The following is a 23,209-nucleotide window of genomic DNA, read 5'->3' as shown; positions in this document are numbered from 1 at the left end:
TTGCTGGAAGGCGCCCTGCACACCTTGTGATGCAGTCACCTTTTGTGGTCTGCCCGATATCATGTGTTGAGCTCATCCGCTTTCCCATTCAAAGACTTTGCCAGGTGTTCAAGATCAGGAAGATACCCTTATGCACCAACCAACTCCAGGGAGGACAGCCTCCTGGCTCAGGGCACAGGATCCCACTCCACCCTGCTCAACGTGGTGGTATTGCCCATATGGCCTTGCACTAGCCATCTTTTGATGGACAGTATGAAGGCCTACAAGTCCAAGCAAATGGCTCCTAACTTCAATAAGCTGATGAGTCTGGCTTCCGATGACTACCAGAGTTCTCTGATCACCGCCTCACCCAAGAGACCTCCCGTGCCTAGCAGTGATGCATCAGTCACAACTGTCTGCTCAGGGCAGGGAAAGGACCTGCTGCCAGTCCAATTGGGGCTCAGTAACAACACCACAGACTGTGTGCAGTCTCCTCCGAAATACGTATGGCATCCTATACATTTCTTTGGTGCGGGTCCCACTGGAACTTTACAATTCATTGCAAAGCCTGCATATACCACCTGGCGTAGATGAAAAGAAGGAAGAAGAGGGCTAAAAGGCCAAAAAGTCTCCGAGCTACTCTCACCGAGGCCCAGGACTGTGGTTGAAATATCAGGGTCATAGCCTGAATGTCCTGTATTTGTTGCAATAGAAGGAAGGTCTTTAACAGTATAATTTCCCGGACAGCTCCAATGAAGGGAACCCACTGTGAAGGAGTCTGGTACTACTTTGGCGCACTGCTCATAAACTCCAGTGATGTCACAACACTCGCCATCGTCTGGAGGTGGTGTATTAGTGCCCGTGGTTGGCCTGCCTTCAACGGCAGTCAGAGGTAGGAGAAAACTGGTTTCCCTGACCTCTTAGTAAGGGCTGCGATCACCACCATCAATTTCGTGAATACCAGAGGGCACTGGTGAGGCCGAAGTGGAGCAGAGAAAACTGAAAACGCTCCTTGCCTCCCTTGAACCACAGGTGAAATATGTGAGACAGAAAGAGTTTTGGTTGAAGCCTGAACTAAGTCTGTCAGTGAGAAAGTAAGGCTTGCCAGGTAGCGATCTATGATGTCTGGCTACCTGCCTTTTCACAGGTGGGCAAGAACAGGGCTTTGACCAGGTGCCCATTAAGGTGTTAATGAAGACCTCATCGAAAGGTTCAGATGTGGCTTGCCCAGGTTGCAAGATTTCCGTAAGGACACTAGTTTTAACCTTAAAAGAGTACAGTTATAGGCCCTAAGACTTCACCTGCCCGTCTGAATACTATTGCAAATGGTGCACTCTCTTCCACTGGAATCCAGATGTTGAGTTCAACCCTGTATCCAGGGAAGTCTTAAGCCACCTGGGCTCTTGCAAGTCCACGTAAAAATTATCATAATGACGTAGTAAATCATCTACATCCCCACCATCATTATCTCTGGGTGGTTGCAATCTTTAGCCAGAATTTGAGCTAAAACAATAATTGAGCTTCAATTGTCTCCCTAAGTCGAGGCAAAGGATAAGGGTTAAGCTGTATCTTGATAGTGCGCTTTTGCAATCTCGTAGCATAACATCAGCCGGAATTGGGTTGAAATTGGCATCGGGCCAGACAGCGGTACCACCCTAGAACACTCCTCTGTCGGAGGGAAGGACTGTGTTGTACAGCCAGGGTGGTACACGCACCCAAGCAGGTGAATAAGTCAAACGGGGGGAGGGGGGAGGGCAGGTGACACTGAGGATGGATTTGATGGCAGTAACCTGACTGAGGGCCCTTCTGTATCTTTGGGGCCTGAATGCATGGCAGAGGGTTCCAGAAAAACACCAAAAATCTTCAGAAAAGCCGCCTTAAATATGTCAATTTGCTGCAGTGTCATTAAAGGCAGAGGAACTTTAGGGTACACTAGGACCAACTGTGGAATCCGCTCTGCAAACAGATCTGGAAGGAGACAAACTTCTATCAAGACACCATTGCATGTTCTCTTTGGATAGAAAGTGGCATGTTGGGGATGTGTCCTGGTTACCTTCTTGTGCATGCATTTGGACTTTGCTACTGACTTAGTAGAGGAATTAAACTTCTAAGTTGATCTCACACAGGAGCAACATTGGGAGCGAGTCTGCACACTCGAGTAGTAGTGGAACTTAAGCGAGGCCCGTGACTACTACTTGTGTTCAATGACATACAACTTCGTTTATTGGTCCTGAATCAATTTTGGATGCAAGAGAGCACATTTGTTGCACAATTGTGAAGCATGTGGAATCAACATGGAGCCGAACAACGCCACTCGGCAGTGCATAGGAGCATTGTTGGCAAAAGCTTTCCTGATCCAGTCTGGCACCAGGGGAGCATGCGAAGGTGGGGGATCTGCACTAGAAATATGCATCAGAAACAACAATTTGTAACCAGGGTGATGTGTATAAGCAGATGTGATACCAGAATAGTGGTAGGAGATATAGGTAGGGGTAGAGACAACGAAAACGGCATCTATAAGGGAGAAGTGAAAGGGAATCGACTTAGATATAGGAAGAGCATTAAAAAGATCAGGCAGAAAAGAAGAAGTGTGTGGGGATCACACCACTAACAAGACACAGACTTCAAAAGCAAGTAGGTAGGATCTAGTACAGGGAAACAGGATCGGTCTGATATAGCCCAAAAAAATTGCAAAGATATTTTTCAACATAAAGGCCACTCACAAGGATGGATTTGACATTGAAAGTAATGTCATTCATTTTTTTGGAGTTACCAGGTTTGTATCAAAACTGTCTTTAGAACTGGTTTGCTCAAGTAAGTTTTCGTCAGGATGATATACAGCTAGATTTGTAAGCGAAGATGCAAGCATTAAAGGTGTTGAACAATCTCAGTCTGGTCTTAGCTTTACATAAGTGTTGATTATACTGAAAATGCGGCATTAGCTAACTTTCGTGGCATCTGCAAAGGAGAAAGTGATGATGGGGTCAACTAGTAGAAAGGAAAAGAGCTCGACCTAATCGGGGCCAATGACATGAAATGGTAGAGCAACCCCAATAGGGAAAGACAGTAATGGGGACCATGAAATATGTATATTTGCGAATAACAAATGCATTATAATTTATAATATTAAAATGATATGCAACTCATATGCTTTGTTAAGAAGGGATGGACTATATGATCTGCAAAAATTTATTGAACTGCTGTCTGTCTTTTCTTTAGAACCCCAATTTAAGGTATTTACAAAACATGCCCTAGGGTAAAAGTTATCCTGCTATTCAAAATTAGTCTATGCTTGTAATGGTCTGAATCCACTTAGGTGCACACTGTGCTTGAAGGATTAGTAGCCTGTTTCAGCTTACTCAACTGTGCAGGACTTGTATAGGTGCAGTAAGTGCATTAAGCACAACCTTTTATCATCTCAGCCACTTGCATTTTAGAAAGAATAGTTTTAGCCAGAATGCGGAGCTGCAATTTTACATGGAACTATTCAAGCTATCTATCACTCATAAATAAGTCATGTGGTATACATCCAACAAAATACAGCCCATTCATCACTCTGGCTGTGCATACATTATATTAACACAAACAACTACGCTAGCTATAGCACATTCTACACAATAAGATTTTGTGTATAAAAAGCATTCAATGCTCAATAAATAAGAGATACAAAAAATGCAAGATTCCATAAAAAACATACAAAGAATTTAAAAAATACAACAAAATACTGCACTACTGTAACGTTACGTTAAAAATAAAAACAATTAATAAAAAAATGTTTGGTGAGTTTAACGTTTACCAAACTCTACTTGTGGTGACTGCCTTTCCAGTTAGCTCTGCAAATGCAAACAAACCTTTCTAAGATCCTAAGGCAAGCCACAAAAAATAACCCTACAAACTAATATTCTCGCTCATTGCCACACATTTTGCAAAATAAGAGGTTTCTAGGAAGCAGAGAAGAGTAGTTAAAACTGGATGGGTGTTACATTTTTTAAGTAATGCATGCTGTAAGCTATAGTTTTGTGTCCCAAAGGTGTCTTATCCAAATCATAAGTGGCATGTTCCCTAATAGCATAATCAGAGTCATTTGCCCCAAGCACATGATTTTACTTTTATTCTCTCATGCCAGGAGTCACAAAAGATCCACGCCCACCCTAGACACTTTGAAGTTGTGCAACCAGCAGAACAGAGGGAACTGGAGATCTTAAGAATCATACAACCTTTAGAGAAATAGAAAGCAGAGACTAGAATTTAAATCTCCACTGGTAATGTGAGAGCCTGAGTCAACAAGTTCCCATTCCCTTAAACCTACAGGGGACAGACCCCCCAAAAACTTAATAAGGGTGTTTGAAACGCGTAGACCAGCCCTCTATGCAGCTTTAGGAATCTTCAGAAAGTGTGAAATGTTCTAAAAACCAAAATCTATCCCAAGGTTGCTTCTTAGTTCAAAGCAAAATCATTCTTATAAAGGTTAAAAAATGCATATTGTGTAAATAGGAAGTGTGAGAGACTCTAGTGAGTCTGGGTGAATGTTTGTGTGGAAGGTGTGAAAGGAGAGTGCAAATGTGAATTTTGGTCGTCTACAGGTTATATTTGAAAACATTGAGTTGCAAGATATGTAATTGTATGTGGTGATGTTCTACAAAAAATGAAAATGTGTTCTTGAAAAATAAAAATCAAAAACAAAGATTTATATCAGACAGAAAAAGCAGTCTTGTCAATATGGTGTTTTGTTTCACTATGTGAGTTGATTTTCCCCTAGAGTAAATTTGCAGTACTGGTATTTTATTTTAAGATTCCAAAGCAGCTTTGTCAGCCATGTAGAACATTTTAAATATTCTGCTTAACAATCCAGGGTTGCTTGCTGTAGTGCAAAAAAAAAAAAAAGGCTTTATCAATTTGGAATGACTCTACCTGGCGAATATATATCAGCCTGGTACTTAAGCCATAATATTAGTAATAAGTCTCCCAGTGTCACATGATTTATCACTTAAACATCAGCTTTAAATATATTTTGGGAATTATGAAGTCTGAAAATACACACGCGTGTCTCAACTTCACACTATTGAATTATTATCAACAAATATTAATTCAACCAACCAAAAACTATCAGTAGCTCACGATCTACTCGTTGGAGAAGTCTGATCTACGTTAACTACAACTACTGTGGTCCTCAAAAACTATTTGATAACAGTTTCTGGCACCCTGCCCTCTTAGCTGGACTGCTAGTGTTCCATTGTTTAGGGACAGGTGATGACATATCTATTTCATCTACGTGAATAGATTTGGTGGAAAAAAATACAGATGGTAATGAGACAAAGAAATGATTAGCTGTCCAAAGTTTTGTCGTTGGAAGAAGCCAATTGGACCTTAAGACTGAATGAACCAAAATCTTTCCCTCTTCTTTCCTATAATAGATCTTTTGCTACACATATACAGCTTACAATTAAAGAGAGGAGTCATGGCAGAGCAGTATATGCAAATGTTGTCAAATACTGGAAGAGTGGGCATAAGACACTGCAAACGTGTACGACGTTTCGCTCCCCAAAGGGACTACATCTTATTGAACACAGAGAAAAGGAAAGTGGATTTATTATTTTCACCAGAATATTTCTATTTGCCATCCTACAATGTTAGATTTTTTTCAGGGAGATAGAGGAAAGGGTGGAGGGGAGAGAACAAGGTTATTTAAAGTGTACGCTAAGTTGAAAGACCTGGTTTATTAGTATGCTTTCGATTCATCAGCAAAGCAAAATAAAAATACATAATGTGTACTCAGAGAGGTAGTTCTTATATCAGCAATATTTCGAGATGCTCTTGAGAGCATTTTGGAAGCGGGCTTAAGTGCAATTCTTTCAGAAATTATCCTACGGACATGTGACAGCGAATAGGTTATTCTACAACAAAGCGGCTCTTTAAGACAAAATTTGCTATTCAGGCTTTAGCCCAAGCTTTTTGAACAAAGCCATATTCATTTTAAAATATCTGAACATGGAGGAAAATTTCACAAACCTCAGAGGTGGTTTAAAAGGTCACAGATTTGCCTCACAAAGGGAATCAAGATTTGTTATGGAGAAGGATACATATGCCATCAGAATTGAAAGAAAGAGCTGCAAGCTATAATCACAACATAAGACAAATTAAATTCCTTCTTTCGAAAATGTTTTTAGGGTGCAGAAAATAACCTACCTTTTTCTGCGCTTTCACAGAGTATGGTTTATTACGCATGTAATATGTAATAAACATACATGTTTCTATGTCCTTAAACACCTCCACCACCACACACTACCACTAACTTGCCCCTTCAGTCGAGTTTATGCTCAGAGGTTGAGCTGACAGCTTCTTAATGGCATATGTCTTCATTTTAACTATCCAGTTTTAACAGTTTTACTGAAAACTAATTAAACGCTATATGATAAAGAGCACTGCTGTGCTGTGGTAGTTGCCTGAATATCTGCCTGCACTGGGGAGTTTCTTGAGCAATAAACAGGGCTGTTTTTCACAGTAGACAAGGAACAGGCTTCCTGGCCAGGGCCTTAGTTGTTGTAAATTCTTTTCCTCCAAAAGGACAAAGATATGTCAGATTTAACCACCTGCAAAAAAGCCCTCAAAACCTACTATTTGGAGTCCTTTGATGACATGTGCCAAGAAGCCTTTATTTAATGTGTGTGTAATAAATGTCCCTTATGATTTTTCATGATATGCCAGCTTATTGCAGCATTGTGAAGAGCAGACCAACTTTGTACTCGTTTGCCAAATGTGAACATGCCCAAAGCTAGAAATATGCACACAATTAACAGACACACATTCAGGTACTGTGTTGCCCCATACCTTCCACAATTTAACCTTGAAAATAGAAGAAGAATAATAAAGAACTTTGTTAAGAAATGAGAAAGTTCTGCATGACCACATTATGTATGTGCATTGACCCTGGTTAGGATAAAATATATCCCATTCTGGACCACAAACAACAAGTACTGTATTACACATCACTTAACCACCCATATATTATCTATTTATCCCAGAACGTATCACCACAAGTTGAAGAAACGTTTTTGGACAGATAGATTTTCAACTCAATAAATAGCTCTTAGAAAGTTATAGGATGAAGGAAATGGCCACATGCCTGAAATACTGCAACTGAGGCACCAAAAACCTGTATCACATTTGTGAATGGGAGGACTGAAGGGTGGAGGACAGAAAAGAATAGTGGAGAATTCTGGAAAAAGACCACGGTCTTCGAGAGCTCTCCCTTAAAGAACTTGACAAACAGGCGGCTACTACTTCACAACCTAATCAACATTGCTTCTCAAGCTGAGCCCTTACGACCACCATGGGCAGTGAAATGGATTGACAGTCTTCCCTATAGCACAACAGGGAACACCAGAAACAACTGCTGCGAAACAAATTTACACCAAGTGAAAGTTCAGTTCTGCCAAGGCAACTTCAACATGATGAAATCCAAAGCAGTGTTTCTGCATCTCTATCCCATCGCTGAACACAGAACCACCGCTAGATCGCGTCTGTTGAGAGGCACAAAAGCCTTGTTTTCTAAATCCGGATTGACCATTATTGCAGGATGTCTTCACGTCTTATAATTATGCTGGGAGGGATTTCCTTTATGATTCTTGGCACAAAGGTTTTGGTCTCTTCTTGTCCAAATCAAGTTATTTATATACATACAGAACAAAAGTACTGGTAACAGCAGGAAAAGCAAGCGTTTAAAGAGCACCGTCCTTGTTTGGTCAACTTGAATTGTATGATTTTTGTTCCATTTCTTGAAAGGACTTTCTCCTATGAAGAAACAGTTTTCAGACAAAATCATGGCCTGCATGAATTTTCCAGCAGAGGAGATAGAGATGTTGTCATTATTATTAATCCAAACATCAAGCTATTTCAGTGGAAAAACTAAAATATCTAGCTCAGCTTACACTTTGCTACATATAAAAATTCAAGCTAGTAAGGAGCCTGTGGTACCAACCTCTAAAACAGTTAAGATATATACAGAAATCTGGGTATATTAAACAGAATATTACAAAATATTAAAGAAGGCAACTCTTCTGTCTCTTCTTTGCTCATTTGAAGTTGGCATAGTCAGAGAATGCGTCGATGTACTCTTGCACCACCTTGTAGCAGAATTCGTACTGTTCCTGATTAAATGGAAGACAAACAAGGTGGACTAGTTAGGAGCATAGAGAAACTGTGCCAAATAATCATACTAATAAACCACTGAAGGGTTAAACATGAAAGAGCACATGCATCTTTAAATGGCATTCACATTGAATAGGAAGACACATGTTGCTTCGGTTTACTACTCTACTCACAAAGAAACACACACTGCTGCGGTTTACTACTCTACGCACAAAACACACGTGCTGCTTCGGTTTACTACTCTAAGCACAAAGAAAATATTGCAACAGAAACATTATTACAACCTTAATTTTATTTATTTTCTCCACACTTTAATAATATGTATACATTATGTTGGTCACTATCAAACGCTTTTCCTTGCTTTACATTTCCACAAACGAATATAGTTGCAAAACTATTGGCCTGAACTATTTACATATATTTTTTAAAAAGATGAATTTTCAAATATGCTATCATTCAGAAGACAAAAGCTAAAATTCAAAAGCCATAAGTCACGATAATTAACAGCTTTAACTCAACAGGCTCATCTTTGCTGTGACCATAAAAAATTATTTAATACTTAAGACATCATTTTATTCCACATCTTTCATAGCTGCCAAGTTTGAAGCATACATATGATGTCATTTCTATTTTTTCACTGTGCCTATGAGTGACATTTACTTATATCATGTGTGCCACTTAGTGACACCTTATCGAAAGCACTTGGCAAGAAAATGTGTTTGGGACAACGGCACATCTTTAACCTATTACCAAATCCTACTTGACATAAGACTTTTGTATATGGATTTTGAAATGCGTAATAGTATTCCTTCAGAAGGCAGGTTGGTCACCATGAACTTAGATGCAGTGATATTCACCATTTGTTCATGATTCCACTTGAAGCACTGTATTTTTCAGAGCGCTTTCTTCTCAAGGACAAAAAGTAGGGCATCTACCTTGTAAATTGAATACCTTTTGAAGCCAGAATACATCTGAAAATCGCCTGCATGACACACAAGGCGGTACACCTAAACTCACCCGGCTACCTCGCTCAGAAGCTGACAATCTCTGGCGGAGCCAGAAACACTAGAGGCACAAACAATCTTCTGCTGAAACCTCGAAGATTCCGGAAGGAAAAAACATATAAGAGCTCCTTCTCAGGAATGGCGCCTAGGATCTGGAACTCACTCCCTCCCGAAACCAGGCTTATCTCTTCCACTACACTCTTTAAAAATGAAGTAAAAGCTATCCTCATGGCTAAATACACTTGAACTATTATCTCGAACTCTGTTAATACTCTGTACCGATCTGTACCACATGTTTGACCCCTTTGCTTATTTGTATTAGCGGTCTTATTACTCACATGATTGGCTTTGCAGCCACCTATTTGTACTGTGTGATCTATTGATTTATCTGTGACTATGCTCCCTCATGTACCCCTTCTATGTAAAGCGCTCCGATATCTGCAAGGATCTTGTCCGCGCTATATAAAACTTTCAAAATAAAAATAAATAAATAAAATAAATACATTTTCAAATGAGTATGCTGTTTACGACCAAGTCCGTGCAGCAAGACGTGTGATACACCATTCTTCCCTAAGCATGCACATAATAATTATACATGTAACAAAATGTAATTTCAAATTGTAGTTTAGGAATGAATTAATAATTTCACTCTAAAAATAAAAACATCGAAGAAAATTACCTACATCATTGATTCGGTCTTATATGCTGCTGCAGGAAACCCCTGCATGCAGTCTACCACTCAAAAAATGATACAGATTTTTTGGTCAGTCCGACATATTGGCAGCAGTTTATTTAAACAACGATGTACAGCACTTGCCCCGTATCTGTATTTTATTAGGGGCCATACATCATTTGCGATGGATGTATCATAGATCATGGTGACAGTTTTATGACCCATCCGGCGTGACAGATCTTCATAAATTAATCAATTACATTTTAATGATGCACCAAATCGAAAAGACCATAAATCACTTCTGCCTCATTGCCTTGTCACCACCTGTCAATCATAAATCAATTCTCCATACATGAAATCCAAAGTTTTGTAAGTAACTAGAGTCTTTGCGCTGGCATTTCTTCTTTTTGTCTAGTGGGTACTCCTTTTAAACCTTGTAGGCTTAACTCACTACCTTGATGGTTTGTTGCGTCCCGCCCTTCGGCAGACCTGGGCTGCGAGGCCGTGTTTTGTGTATCCCCTCCATAAGGCATCCCAAGGTACGTAGTTCTGCCACCTGCTGTGTTGGATGCGGCCTCCCTATAATCCTTGAGTTCCTTTCCGCCAGCGAGTTACCGCTCAATGGTGGCTCCACCCCCCTCAAACCACCCCTAGCTTTTGGTCCCTTCAATAGCAGCCAGCCTCAGGGCTGCCCATATATTGGACCAGAAAGCCTGTGTCACATCTGGGGAAAGGTGTACGCTGTCACTGTAAAATTAATCCGGTCTCTACAGATTGAGGAGGCCTCGCCGGATCCTCCCTCATCATTTCCGATGCAACATTTTTTCTCTGCCACGTTCAATGTCTTTCGGGATTTATTCAGGGCTTCTGTTGAGCAAGCACACCTCCATTTCTGCCTTGGAATGATCTCTGACCAGACCAGGGCATTGCTGTCAAATAACTTCGATGCCTCTTAAGTCTATCCGAATGCGAGCCAGGAGCTCCCTCCTGTCCAACTGGGCCAGGTCGTTGTCTCCCTGGAGTGTAATTAGGATGTCCGACTTCCTTTGCTGGCTGGCATGTAGCCCTTCAAGAGTAGCCCCCAATTGCTTCCCTCACATTCAAGGCAGCCCGAACCACTTGAGGTCGGTCTGTTGCAGGCGATCACCCCTCGCTGGCCCTCCCCGTTACCACTAGGCTTGGATCCTGCACATGAAATAGTGCCCAACAACTCATACTGTCTTGTACTCTGTACCTGTTGTGGTGTAAGCGCAGAATAATCAGACTCACGTCTCCTCCTTGCCCCCTCCCCGTATGGACCCCAGTGGAGGACGTGTTTACTACAGATCTGTTGGGGGGTGGCGCTGCCCTGTTTTACTTTTGACAGGGATGCTGCCCCCTAACGTAGCTTTTATATGTGTTGGAGCGTCATTTCCCCACCTCCTGGATGCCTTCTGGCGATGGAACGAGTTGCAGAGGTTGTCACCCCCCTAAGCGGAACAAGTGCGAGTCAAAACGATCTGCTGGCCATCCTTAGCACAGTCTTGAGCTGAAAAACGTTTAGGCACTCCCCGTTGCTGTGTTTGAACAGAGCCCCATCCCCTTCTGATCTTAGCACCAAGTATTGCCCGATACTGCTTACAGGGCATAAGGTGTGGTCGGAGAGGCCCTTCATTTGCACCTTAACCCCTTTTTCCAGCTTGTCTGTTTTGGACTTCCTTAGTAGCACTTGCATCTGCCCAATGCTTAGTTGTATGTCTTGCTTCTGTAAGCGCTTTCCCCCTTGCTTTGAGGGGCCACTCGTTCGCTTACTCTGAATGCCCAGAAAAATACTAGAGCGGCTGCCTGGAACAGTGTTGCCTCGAAATTGTCTGTGCACATTGTTTCGAGGAACCCCACCAGCTATGTAAGTGTATAAAATTTGTATGGTAGCCTTGTATCCTTGGTAAGTCCCTCAAGCCCATGCCACCCTTTCATGGCCACACTTATGTAGTGTGAACTGGTCGGGTCCCTACCTGTGGCGATCTTGCTGAAGTGTACCACGCCCGTTATGCTGACCTGTGCCCATAATTTTTACTTTTGTTTGAGCAGCCATTTTATGAACCTCTCAGTTGCCCTGCTTTTTGATTGTGAAAAGCAGCTAGCCCTGATGCCTTTTGGACTGTTTCTGCGTATGTTGCATAGTGTTTGGACGTCTTGGTGGCTAATGTACATTCTATTACGTGGGACAGGTCACATCCACTAATGCCCACAAACTGCCTGGGAATGGTATCATCTGTTGTTTTGCTTCCGGTGCCAGCTTCCTGAATTTGCCCAAGTGGAAGTGAGAGAGTTCATCTCATTGAGCACTGTTCACCCAAGGACAAGTCGCACTTTTATGTCTAAGTTGCTTTCTAGTTGCATTCTTACCAAGTACCAGGGCAATTTTAATACTTGCTGGCATATGGCTGCCCCTTAGTTCATGGCGTCTAGCACTGCTTGGTTGTCTGACCATTGTGTGATATTCATAACCTTTAGCTGCTCTGGTCATATTGTTAGCGCCTCCACTATGGGGGACAATTCGACAAGTGTAATGTTTCTGATGAGGCCTGCCCTTGCCCACCCTTGGGGTCATTTCTGCATACACCAATTGCTCTTAAGGATAGCCCGAAACCCAGGCTGCCGGATGAGTGTGCACAGGTCTATCCACCTGTCTGACACCCAGACCCTCTCCAGATGAGGATCCCAGTAAAATCTCTCAGGAATGTTAGCATATATTGAAGTCAATTTTTACCCGACCATAGCCTTGTGTGATGGGGCTTTTTCTGCAACCTCCCCCGTATCAATTGCATGAGTCTCCTTGCAAACATGATCCCTGCTGGAATAAGTCAGACAACGGGGTTCACTTTACCAGTTAGTTCTTGGAGTTCCCCTAGTGTGGCCTTCTCCTTTCCTACTAGTGTTTGATGTCTTTTTTCATATCCTGCACGAATCCACCGGCATGCGGGATGTGCCCGCTGTGGAGTTCAGCTCATTGCCTAAGAAAACCATCTTTGTACCTGGTCCCACTGTCTTGTCTCCTGCCAGGGGGAAGGTTAGCTCTACCGCTAGGTGTTGGAAAGCTCCCAATAATTCCCAGCACTTTGACCACCCGGGCTTGCCTACAAACAGGAAATCATCCAGATACTGTAGTTTCCATCCTTTTGGGTGCCTCTTGTGTAGGGTCCACTCTAGGAAGGTGCTAAACCACTCATAATAGGCGCACGATATATAGCACACCATGGTTAACACTGTTAAAATACATTTCCCCCTGAAACTTGAAACCCAGGAGATGGTAGGTTTCTGGGCGCCCCGGGAACAGTCACAATGCAGACTCAATTTCTATCTTTGCCATCAGGCCCCCCGCCCCATAGTGCGCAAATCTCTATTGCACCCTACAAGGAGGAGTGCCCCACTGCACAGTCCTCTGGGTTAATTCCATCGTTCACTGACCCCCCAACTTCCGGGAATGAGAGGAGGTGGATCGGTCTGAATTGCCCTGGCTCTTCTTGGAGCACCATCCCAAGAGATGACCAGGCCCGGTGGGACAGTTTTCCCCAAGGAGCCCTTCACTCTCCCGAGCTCCTTTTTGGTTTCCTACAAACTCCATCAGGAGTAAATTCAAATGTACAACAGGGCCTTCCATTGGCCGCTGGTGTTTTGCAACCTTTCTCCACAGTTTGGTGCTCCTTGCACCCCCTGCATCTCCTGTTAGCCGAGGGGGAGTGGTGCCATTTCCCTGGCTATATCACTAACGGGGCGGTGAAGGCAGTAGGTTACCGGCTAGAGTTCTCGCCATCAAACTAATACGTTTCTTTGCGAGGGTAACCTCCCCTGCCCTATGAAGTACTCGAACACTCTATTGAGAGTCTTTTGATTTTTGGAAGCTCACCCACTGTGGTGCGAGCAAATACCACGGGCACACTTTTGCAATCCAGTGGTCCCAGTTGGGAGGATTGGGTGCGTCTTTTAGGGGACGCAGACCGTCCACCAACTTGGTTTTAAGGTCCTGAGGAAAACCTGGTTTACCATAACCCTGAAGGTTGAAACATGTAGACCTAACACAGAGAGATACACGGGCTCATTACTACCCTCACTTTATCTTACCACGATTTTAATATTGTCCAGTTGCTTGCTAATAAAAATTTTTGTTTTCTTCAAGTACAAACCAGGACAATTTTTAACACACTTACCTTTTCTTTTTTCACGCACCTTCACTCACAACCTGCTCCACTGTAATCAGGTGTTGTAGCACACCCTGATGACGCTAGGTCATTAGGGTGGACCCCGATGATGAAGCATGTCATCACTAGGTGATGAGTGAGGGGTTTCTAACAAAAGGAGGTTTCCCCTCCCCTTCCCTGCTTCCACCAACTACGGCAAACTGTGAATTCTTGCTGGTGGTACTCCTTCATTTGTTTTTCTGCCATTTCCCTGGCACCATTGTGTTTTTCGGGCGCCCTCTTGTCCCAGGCCTAGGAAGGGTTTCTGCACAGACTCTCTAGCCCAGAGCGGGCCTTCACCACGAAACGCTGAAAAAGAAGACTAAATTCATTTATTGTAAAATATCAGTCTGCGGTACTAAGCTTGCGGGGTGGAAAGCCTGACTTTAGCTGCAATACTTACACGGGTTGAGCAGAGGGCTGTGTCTTCCATGGCGGTTTCTTAGAACAATTCTCCCCTGTCAGTGAATCCCTTCACTGTTAGTAGTGACAGCTGCCTGAGCAGGACAAAGCTATGAAAGTGTGTAAAACGTACCACAGGCTGAGGAAAGGGGCAGTGGAAGAAGCCCTCTGTAAGCAGTCCACCTGCTGGCCTCTGTGGTGGCACCAGCCACTACCCGGAAACACACGTGTTAGCCGAATAATGAAGGGAGTGAAGAGAGGTGAGATAAAGAGCAGCACTGTCATGAGCACAGCCTCTGCCATGCATGTCTCCTCCTCACCATTGGCACCTGTTTAAACCTGCTACCCACAAAGAGCAGCACTGTCTCAGTGTACTGTTCCTCGGGCGTTTGTATGAATAAAAGATACACCACAGCAGAACACGTATATACTGTGCACAGTTCTACATGACTGAGAAAGCGGTCTTGGTTCTACACACAACCTCACAACAGCTGCAAGACGGAGACAAAAGTAAATGTCACACCAAGCGCAAAGCCACCAGAGCTGGAACCAGAATAGTATGGGGTCAAGGGTCTGCTCTTGAGCCACTTCCAATGCACACTGTATCCTCATCCCATGAACCTGCAACAAGATGAATGTCAAACTAACAATCTGCTTTGAGGCGCTTGCCCCGAATGGTTCCATGGCTTGAGTTACACAACATGACCATCGAAAAGGCAGATGCTCCATGTGATACCAGATACGAAGACCGCGCAGGTAAGCAGTGCCACAGAGCCAAAGTCGCACCTGCACCTCACGGGGTGAGCTGCAGGCAATTGAAAGCTAAGCTTCCGCACTAGTGTGCTCGCCAACTGGCTCTCCTTATTGCCCAGTACCTACAGACTGATATGCTTTGATGTGTGGGCAAAGATCTGTGTGCCCTAAACCTTTAAGGTTTAGGGCAATATACAGGGCCTTGTCTCTGAATAATCAAAACAGTGAACATGACTTTTTGCTGTATAAGACAGTCACAGGGTGGGGGCAAACATTTCGGTCATGCCCTATGCCCCACGTCTTGTGCTCACTGAATCCTCTGTGTTTAGTCTACACCAAGGGGTAATTGGTCAAACCCTTTGCATACTTCCATTGGCAAGACACTTTGCACAGCCAGCATTATGCACAGAGCATGCAGTCCCTTGCTCAAAGCCTGATGTGCAAGGCCTGTGTGAGCTCTTAGCAAAGGGCTGACCGAAGGACATATCCTTGGGTCAGTGACAATCGCATAAAATCGGCTATTCCCGACCATTTTCTATGCACCAGGAACTTTGTCTGTAGAGAGAGAGTTTCCACTGAATGCACGGGGGGTACAAAAGTCTTTAGTCGCAAGCATATGTCACTAGGCACAGTGTGCTTTTTAGCCCAATTCTGCAAAAAAGTGCCTCCAATATCAATCACATGCTTGTCCTAAGGTTGTTTAAGTTCACAAACTGATTTTATCATGCTATGACAGCGCATTACAGTTTTTTTTTGTTTTTTTTTTTAAATGCAAACTTTTTCTACCTCTTTTGGATTTCAGCAGACCAGTGCACTTCCCATTATCTATTTGCTCCCTTCGTGGGCCAAGAACAAAGTGGAGAGTACCACCAGTTCAGCCAGGCACGCTGCCAGTCTGTTTGTCAGGCAACGAGGCGATCATGCTGCAGCCGCGCTGCGTCTGGGGAACTCGCTCTATTCAAAGAACAAATTACTTACCTTTGGTAACACCTTACCTGGTAGAGACTCTGGTGGAGACTATCTGGTCGCAGATTCCTTGCCTTAAAATGTTACCCAGGCATCATACTGGATTCCAGAAGATTTTTGAACAGTACCTCTGCATGCCAGTAGGTGGCATCGTTTGACGATGCATCGTCCACAACGGCAGTGAAGTGCACGGTACCTAAATAATTACATTTGCGAATTTCCACACTGGGAGCACGGAACCACAATAAGAAACGACCATTGGTGTGACAAGCTAAGTAAGGCCCTGAGAAGGGTGTCGCTTACAACGTAATCGGTTCGCCCAACGGGGAAGATGGAAGGGCTGGTAAGGAATGTGTGGACAGATGGAGTCTCACCCAGATAAGGAGTTTTCAAAAGTAAGTAAGTCGTTCATCTATAGAGACTTCTAGCCGCAGATTCCTTACCTTAGAACAGATACTCAAGCAATACCTCCCCGAAGGTGGGTCTTCAAACCCAGTTAAATCAAAGTCCTGTAGGACAGAATGGGTGAAGTGCCCGTAATGACTGACCCGGCTGTCCAGGGAGAAGTGATTGGGGAATGTGTGCAGGGATATCCACGTTGCTGCCTGACAGATGTACAGGACAGGGATGTCATGCGTTAATGCAGTAGTCGCATCATTGCCTGTGGTGAGAGTGAGCCTACAAAGCTCTTTTTGGGTCCAGAAAGTGGAGTCTACTCCTCTTTGGAGGGATGAGGCGGAGCAAAGAAGGTAGACAGGGTAATGCTCTGGCCTACATGGAAGAGTCTCACAACCTTCAGAAGGAAGGAGGTATGTGTACGGAGAACTAGTTACCATAGTAGAAGGTGGTATAAGGAGGGTGCATAGATTGCCCTGGAATTTGTGGACCCTCCTGGCTGATGATATGGCCATTAAAAAGGCAGTCTTGATGGTCAATAGCTTGAGAGGCAGTTGTTCAGAAGCTCAATTGGTGCACACGTCAGAAAGGTGAGAACAAGATTGAGGTCCCACTGTGGCATGATGAATGGTGTGGGGGTAAGCATATACTGCATGTCTTCAAGGAGCCTTGCCACAACGGGTGGCTTAAAAAGAAGTTTGGTCCGGCAACTCCAGAAATGCTGAAATGGCAGAGAACAGAGCAAAGATAAAGGAAACCGAAGAACCTAGGATAAGAGTGCAGAAAGGGAATCAATGTTGTGGGAAGCACACTATGACACAAACCTAGCCCAACAGCAGGCGTATATCTGAATAGAATAATATTACAAAGGAGGGTTGAAAGCTGTCAACTGCTGCCACTCAAATCTCCACACATATAGGTGGAGGGTTCACAGGTATGGGTGTTGGATCTTCCCCTGTTGCTGCGACAGAAAATCCTCTCTAAGGGGCAGCCTGACTGGAGGACCGATGGTCATGCTCAACAGCTCAGGATAGCAGACTCTCGGTGCCTAATCCGGAACCACATGAATGACTTGCGGCCAGTCATTCCTGATATTTTTCAGAACTCTGGGCAGAAGTGGTATTGGAGGAGAGGCGTACAAGAGGTCGGAGTCGGAGAGAGAGCCTTCTTGGAAATTCAAGTGTGCAAAACTGTGGACATAGTACATACTCGGTGGTGGCAAATAGATCTAACCAAGGCTCTTCCCACTGCTGAAAGAGACCTTGCACCGCCTCCGGAAGGAGAAGCCAGTCGTCAACTGCGATGCATTTTCAGCTGAGTTTGTCCTCTCTGGTGTTCAGAGAGCCCGACTGGTGTTGAACAACCAGGGAAATGCCCTGACGTTCCAGCCATGCCCAGAGATGCAGGGCCTCTGTGAAAAGAGCATCTCAAATGCACCCCACCCTGATTGTTGCAGTACCACATGCAGTGGTGTTGTCTGTGAACACCAGCCTTCCCCTGATTGAAGGAAGAAAGGCTTTCAATGCGAAGCGCCTGAGGCTCCAATAGGTTGATATGGAGCTTGGAGTCTGCCAGAGACCTTCCTCTGATCTCCGCCTCTACCAGATGACCCTCCTAGCCCAGGAGTGACGCATCTGTCACTGCAGTCAGTTCTGGTTGGAGAAGGTAAAGAGTTCTGCCACTGGTCCATTTGCGGCTTGTTAGCCACCACTGCATACATTTTGCAGTTCCCTCCAAGATATGACCCATGTCAGAAAATGTCTTCTGATGCTGCACCTACTGGGCCTTCAGATTTCACTGCAGAGACCACATATGCCAACGGGAATAAGTACCAAGCAGGCCATGAGGCCAACAGCTCCAGAGTCAATCTCACCAAAATCCTGAAACATCAGAAAAAGAATCTTAATAACCTCAATTTGCTAGTCAGGAGGATAGGCCCGAAACTGCATCATGTCCAGAAAGGCTCAGATGACAGAGAGCATCTGAGGAGGATTCAGCTGTGACTTTTGGCCTGTATATAGTGAACCAAGTGAGTGCAGGAGGTTTGCTGTAGTCTGAAGGTGGAAGAAGACTGGCTGGGGCAAACTCACTGTCAAAAACCAATGGTTGAGGTAGGTCAAGACCGAAACCTTGAACTCCGCAGATGAGCCGCAATCACTGCCATCACTTTCGTGGAAACCTGAGGGACGCTGGTAAGGCCAAAAGGGAGCATGTCAAAGAAAGTGCTCTTGGTGCACTGTAAACCACAGGTAACAGCTGTGGGCAGGCAGGAAGGGGATGTGGAAATAGGGGTTCTCCAAGTCAAATGCTACCATCAAGTCTCCTGGGTCCAGGGCAGAAAGGAAATGGGCGAGAGTGAGCCATTTGAACTTTTTTCAGGAACATATTGAGAAGGTGCAAGTCAGGCCCATAGCCTGACTGTCCTGGGCTCTCAGAGAGAAAGCTTGCAACTGCACTGTGTCCAGGATGGCTCTGATGAGGAGCCGCCTCTGCGAAGTAGTCAGGTGTGACTTTGGTACTTTAACACCAATGACATCAAATGGTTCACAGCCCATCTGGAAGTGGTCAACCACAGACTTTGATAGCCCGCCTTCAGAAGTCAGTCGTCGAAGTAGGGCAAGACTGGTATATCAGACATCTGAAGATGTGCTGCAGCCACCACCACCATCACTGTCAAACACCCATGAATGCACTGGTGAGGATGAAGGGGTGCATGGCACACTGAACAAGCTCCTGACCTACTGCAGGTAGAGCCTGTGGGCCTGCAGGACAGTCACATGAAAATTAGTGGCCTGCAGGTCCAACCCCACCCTTTAATCTCCTGGATTCAGGAATCAATGAACCATGGCCAGCATGAGCATCGTGATTTTTATCCTTTCCCAGGAAGGAATTTACAGGGTGAAGATAAAGGTCTCCGTCCTTCTTTGGAGCAAGAACGCAACACAAATAACATCCAATCCCTTGTTGCAGGGTTGGCACCCTCTTTTATTGCTTCTTTGGCCAAAAGAACCTGCACCTAGTGATGGGTAGGTCATCCTCCAAAATCTACTATGATGTAGATCAAAGGTTCAGTGGGCCGAAAATGAATGGCAAGGTGTAACCCCATTGGACGATTTGAAGAACCCATTTGTTGGATGTGATGTTGGATGAAGAAATGGATCCAGTGGATTCAGCTTCCTACAGGGTGATTGTGTGCCACTTAGGACATACTAAAAAAGGTTCTGAGTTTGCTGACGGAGGGCCAGGGGACCAAGACGTGCATTGTCCCTATTGACCTTGGCATTGTCAGTTGAAGCAGCGACCCCTATCAGAAAAGGGCAAAACTGTTGTGGAAATTGATAAATGTATGCCAAAAGGCCCATGGAAGGACCTGTGGCTCGGCGCGCCTTAAAATGTTCCATAGGCCAAGGCTGCCTTTTCAAGAACAGGCAGGATCCATCAAAAGGCATGTCCTACGAGATGCCGGTGGAACTCATCCAAGCATGACACCGAAGCATCACACTTGTATCCTAAACAATCAGTGAAGTCTAGTCCCAATCAGATGACAAACTTGGTCACATTTGGCCTTCCTGGATGGTTTGGGCCAAGGAAGCTCATAAGTCTTCCTGGACTGTCGGCAGGATCTAACGAACCATGCTCCAGAATGCATGGAGGCACCTGGCGTTTACCAACCTCAAGGCAAGGCCAGCCAATGAAAATATTTCCCCCCCCAAATGGCTCCTTACGTTTGGACTTTATCTGGAAGAGTAGTCGGAAAGGAGTTCAGATTCATTCTGCTGGTGGACTCCTCTACCACCAAGTTCTCAAGGGTTGGATGCTAGGTTGGAAAAAAAATCAGGGTTGTTTGAAGCTGGTCTATGAAGACGTGCTACTTGGTGATTGACTGGAGGGTTAAAACATGGTTTAGCCAAAGTTGCCACTAGCTTGTCCGGGGGAACCTCATTGAAAGCAGAAGAAGTTTGATCAGTGCCTGGCCTGGCTGAAGGATCTCAGTGAGGACACTGGTTTTTAACTTCATTGTGGCAAAAAGCTGCACTTGAGGGGCAAATTTGTATCCATCACCTCCAGTATTGTCTCCACATGGCTGACTCTGCTCGGAGTGTGAGCCAAAAGGTTGGTGCAGTGCCTGTGCACGCCAATTACATTGTGTCCGAGTTAGAAGGATTGAGTACTAGCTGCACCTTGTTGGGGTGGGCGCACAGCCAATGCCAAGCTGGAACTGCCCTTGGAGTCTGACAACAAGATAGGTTGTCAATTCTCCAGTGCTTGTGGCGCTGATACCGGCATCAACAGAACCAACTCAGATTTTGGAGCCGGAATTGAAGTCGGAGTTCACGCCGTGCAGAAGGGGCAAAAATGGTGCAAAGGATGGCCCCACCAACAATTACCGGGCCCAAAAAGAGTGGCAGCATGTGGAAAATGATCCGCATGGTCCCCTTGGAGGACTTTGATATGCTGCAATGTCGCTGATGGACCTGAAAAGTCAGGGTGCATCAAGACGTTTGGAATCAGTCCTTCAGTGGAACGGGGGCGAGACAGAGCACCTTGTCTGGAGATCGAAAGCGGCAGTGGGAAGACTTTGCAGTGCCCACAGAGGCACCACCCAGGCACGCAGGACGTCAGTACTTTTTCGTTTTTCCACACCAGAAGCACAGAGCCATGAAGTAACTGACTATAACATGTGCAAAACTAGAGCCGTGAAAGGGGAGTAACCCTAGACCTACAACATCAGTGCACAAAGCGGGGAAGCATGGATGGGGCTGTAAGGAATCTGCAGCTAGAGTCTCTACCAGATGTGTCATCTGATAGAGACTTCTAGCTACAGATTCCTTACCTTTGAATTAGATACCCAAGCCATACCATTCCGGTGGTGGGTTGCGGACTCATGGACTAGACTAAAAAGTCCTGCAAAAGTGTGCGGGCAAAGTGCCCGTCCCTGAGTACTTGACCATCACAGCAATAATGTTTTGCGAACATGTGCAATGATGTCCATGTCGCTGCCTGAGAGAGGTCTTGGACTGGGACACCCCGAGCAAAGGCCCTGGTGGAATGGGCTCTTAATCCCTCAGGGGGCTGCTTCTTCTCCAAGGCATAACAGATTTTAATGCAGAGAACAACCCAGCGAGCGATGTTTTTTTTCTGCACCACCGTGCCCTTCTTTGCTTCCACATACCCCACAAAAAGAGTTGGTCATCCATGCCCTGGTGCGAAGCACCACCTTGTCCGGAAAGGACACAAGATAAGGAGGAGAGCTGGATAACGTCTGCAACACACTTACCCTCCGGGCCGATGTAATCGCCACTAAGGAGGAGAAGAATGAACAAAAGGACAGTAGAAAGAGGAGCAGAAAGAGGGTCAATAGACCTTTCTGTACAGTATAATACAAATTTCTGCCAACAGCAGGCATATGCCGACTTAGTGGACGGCTGCCTGGCCACCAGAATAACATCACAGACTTCGGGAGGAAGGTCAAAAGCCATCAACTACCGTCGCTCGATCTCCACGTATGGAGGCGCAGAGTTGACAGGTTCGGGTGGAGAATCCTCCCCTGCTGCTGTGACAGAAGATCCTCCTGAAGGGGCAGCCTGATCGGAGGATCGACAGGCATGCTCAGAAGCTCTGGGTACCAGACTTTCCTTGCCCAGTCCAGCGCCACAAGGTTGACTTGGGCCTGGTCGCTCCTGAGCTTCAGAACCCTGAGCAGGAGTGGTATGGGCGGAAAGGCGTGCAACAGGCCTGAGCTCCACTCGGAACGAAACGCGTCGCCGAGCGATAGCCGCCAAAGAAACTCCAGAGCGCAGTACTGCTGACATTGTGCGTTCTCTTCGGAGGCGAAGAAATCTAACCAAGGTTCTCCACACTGTTGAAAGAAACCTTGTGCCACCTCCGACTGAAGACGCCATTCGTGGTTCGCTAGGCATCGATGGCTGAGATCGTCTGCCTTGGCGTTCAGAGAACCTGCAAGGTGTTGAACCACCAGGGGTATACCCTACTGTTTCAGCCATGTCAAGAGATGCAGTGCCTCTCGACAAAGGGTCCACGACCCCACACCGCCTTGCTTGTCGCAGTACCACATGGCAGTGATGTTGTCCGTGAACACCTGTACCAACTTCCCCTTGACAGAGTGAAGAAATGCTTTCAATGCCAAGCGAATTACTCCGTGCTCCAGCAAGTTTTGTGGAGCCCCGTCTCCACCGAAGACCAGTGACCACTGATCTCCATCTCCCCCAGGTGGCTGCCCCATACCAGAAGGGAAGCATTCGTCACGATTGTGAAATCTGGTTGGGGAAGGGAAAGAGGTCTGCCTTTGACCCAATCTCAGTTCGATAACCACCACTGCAGATCCTTTGCAGTCCCTTCCGAGATCTGTACAAAGTTGGTGAGATTTCCCTGATGCTGTTCCCATTGAAACTTCAAGTCCCACTGCAGAGCCCGCATATGCCATCTTGCGGGTCTTACCAACAGGATGCAGGAGGCCATGAAGCACAACAGCCTCAGAGTCAACCTCACAGAAATCCAGGCTAGGGGCTAAAATAATGGAATCATACCTGAATATCCTGAACTCGTTGCTCCAGAGGATAAGCACGAAACTGCATCTTGTCCAGAACAGCTCAGATGAAAAGGACCTTCTGAGGAGGAGTCAGGTGTGACTTTGGCACGTTTATAGA

At 45.2% G+C, this 23,209-nt stretch overlaps 1 protein-coding gene across 4 annotated transcripts in view; it reads right to left on the bottom strand.

The window, feature by feature from the left end:
* PTPRA (protein tyrosine phosphatase receptor type A) overlaps window positions 1-23,209 on the bottom strand; it is a 724,758-nt gene that overhangs the window by 83,263 nt on the left and 618,286 nt on the right. For 3 of the 4 annotated variants that reach the window (XM_078678706.1, XM_078678707.1, XM_078678705.1), the window contains one exon: window positions 5,682-8,126. In XM_078678706.1, coding sequence (XP_078534832.1) covers window positions 8,052-8,126 — 75 coding nt within the window. In that variant the 3' untranslated portion in view covers window positions 5,682-8,051. Of the gene's footprint in view, window positions 1-5,681; window positions 8,127-23,209 lie in introns of those variants that run through there. The other variant, XR_013608377.1, reaches the window with a different exon arrangement.

Source organism: Lissotriton helveticus, chromosome 2_2, assembly GCF_964261635.1.
Source record: "Lissotriton helveticus chromosome 2_2, aLisHel1.1, whole genome shotgun sequence".
NCBI lineage: Eukaryota > Metazoa > Chordata > Amphibia > Caudata > Salamandridae > Lissotriton > Lissotriton helveticus.
This window is presented reverse-complemented; position numbering and strand designations above follow the sequence as displayed.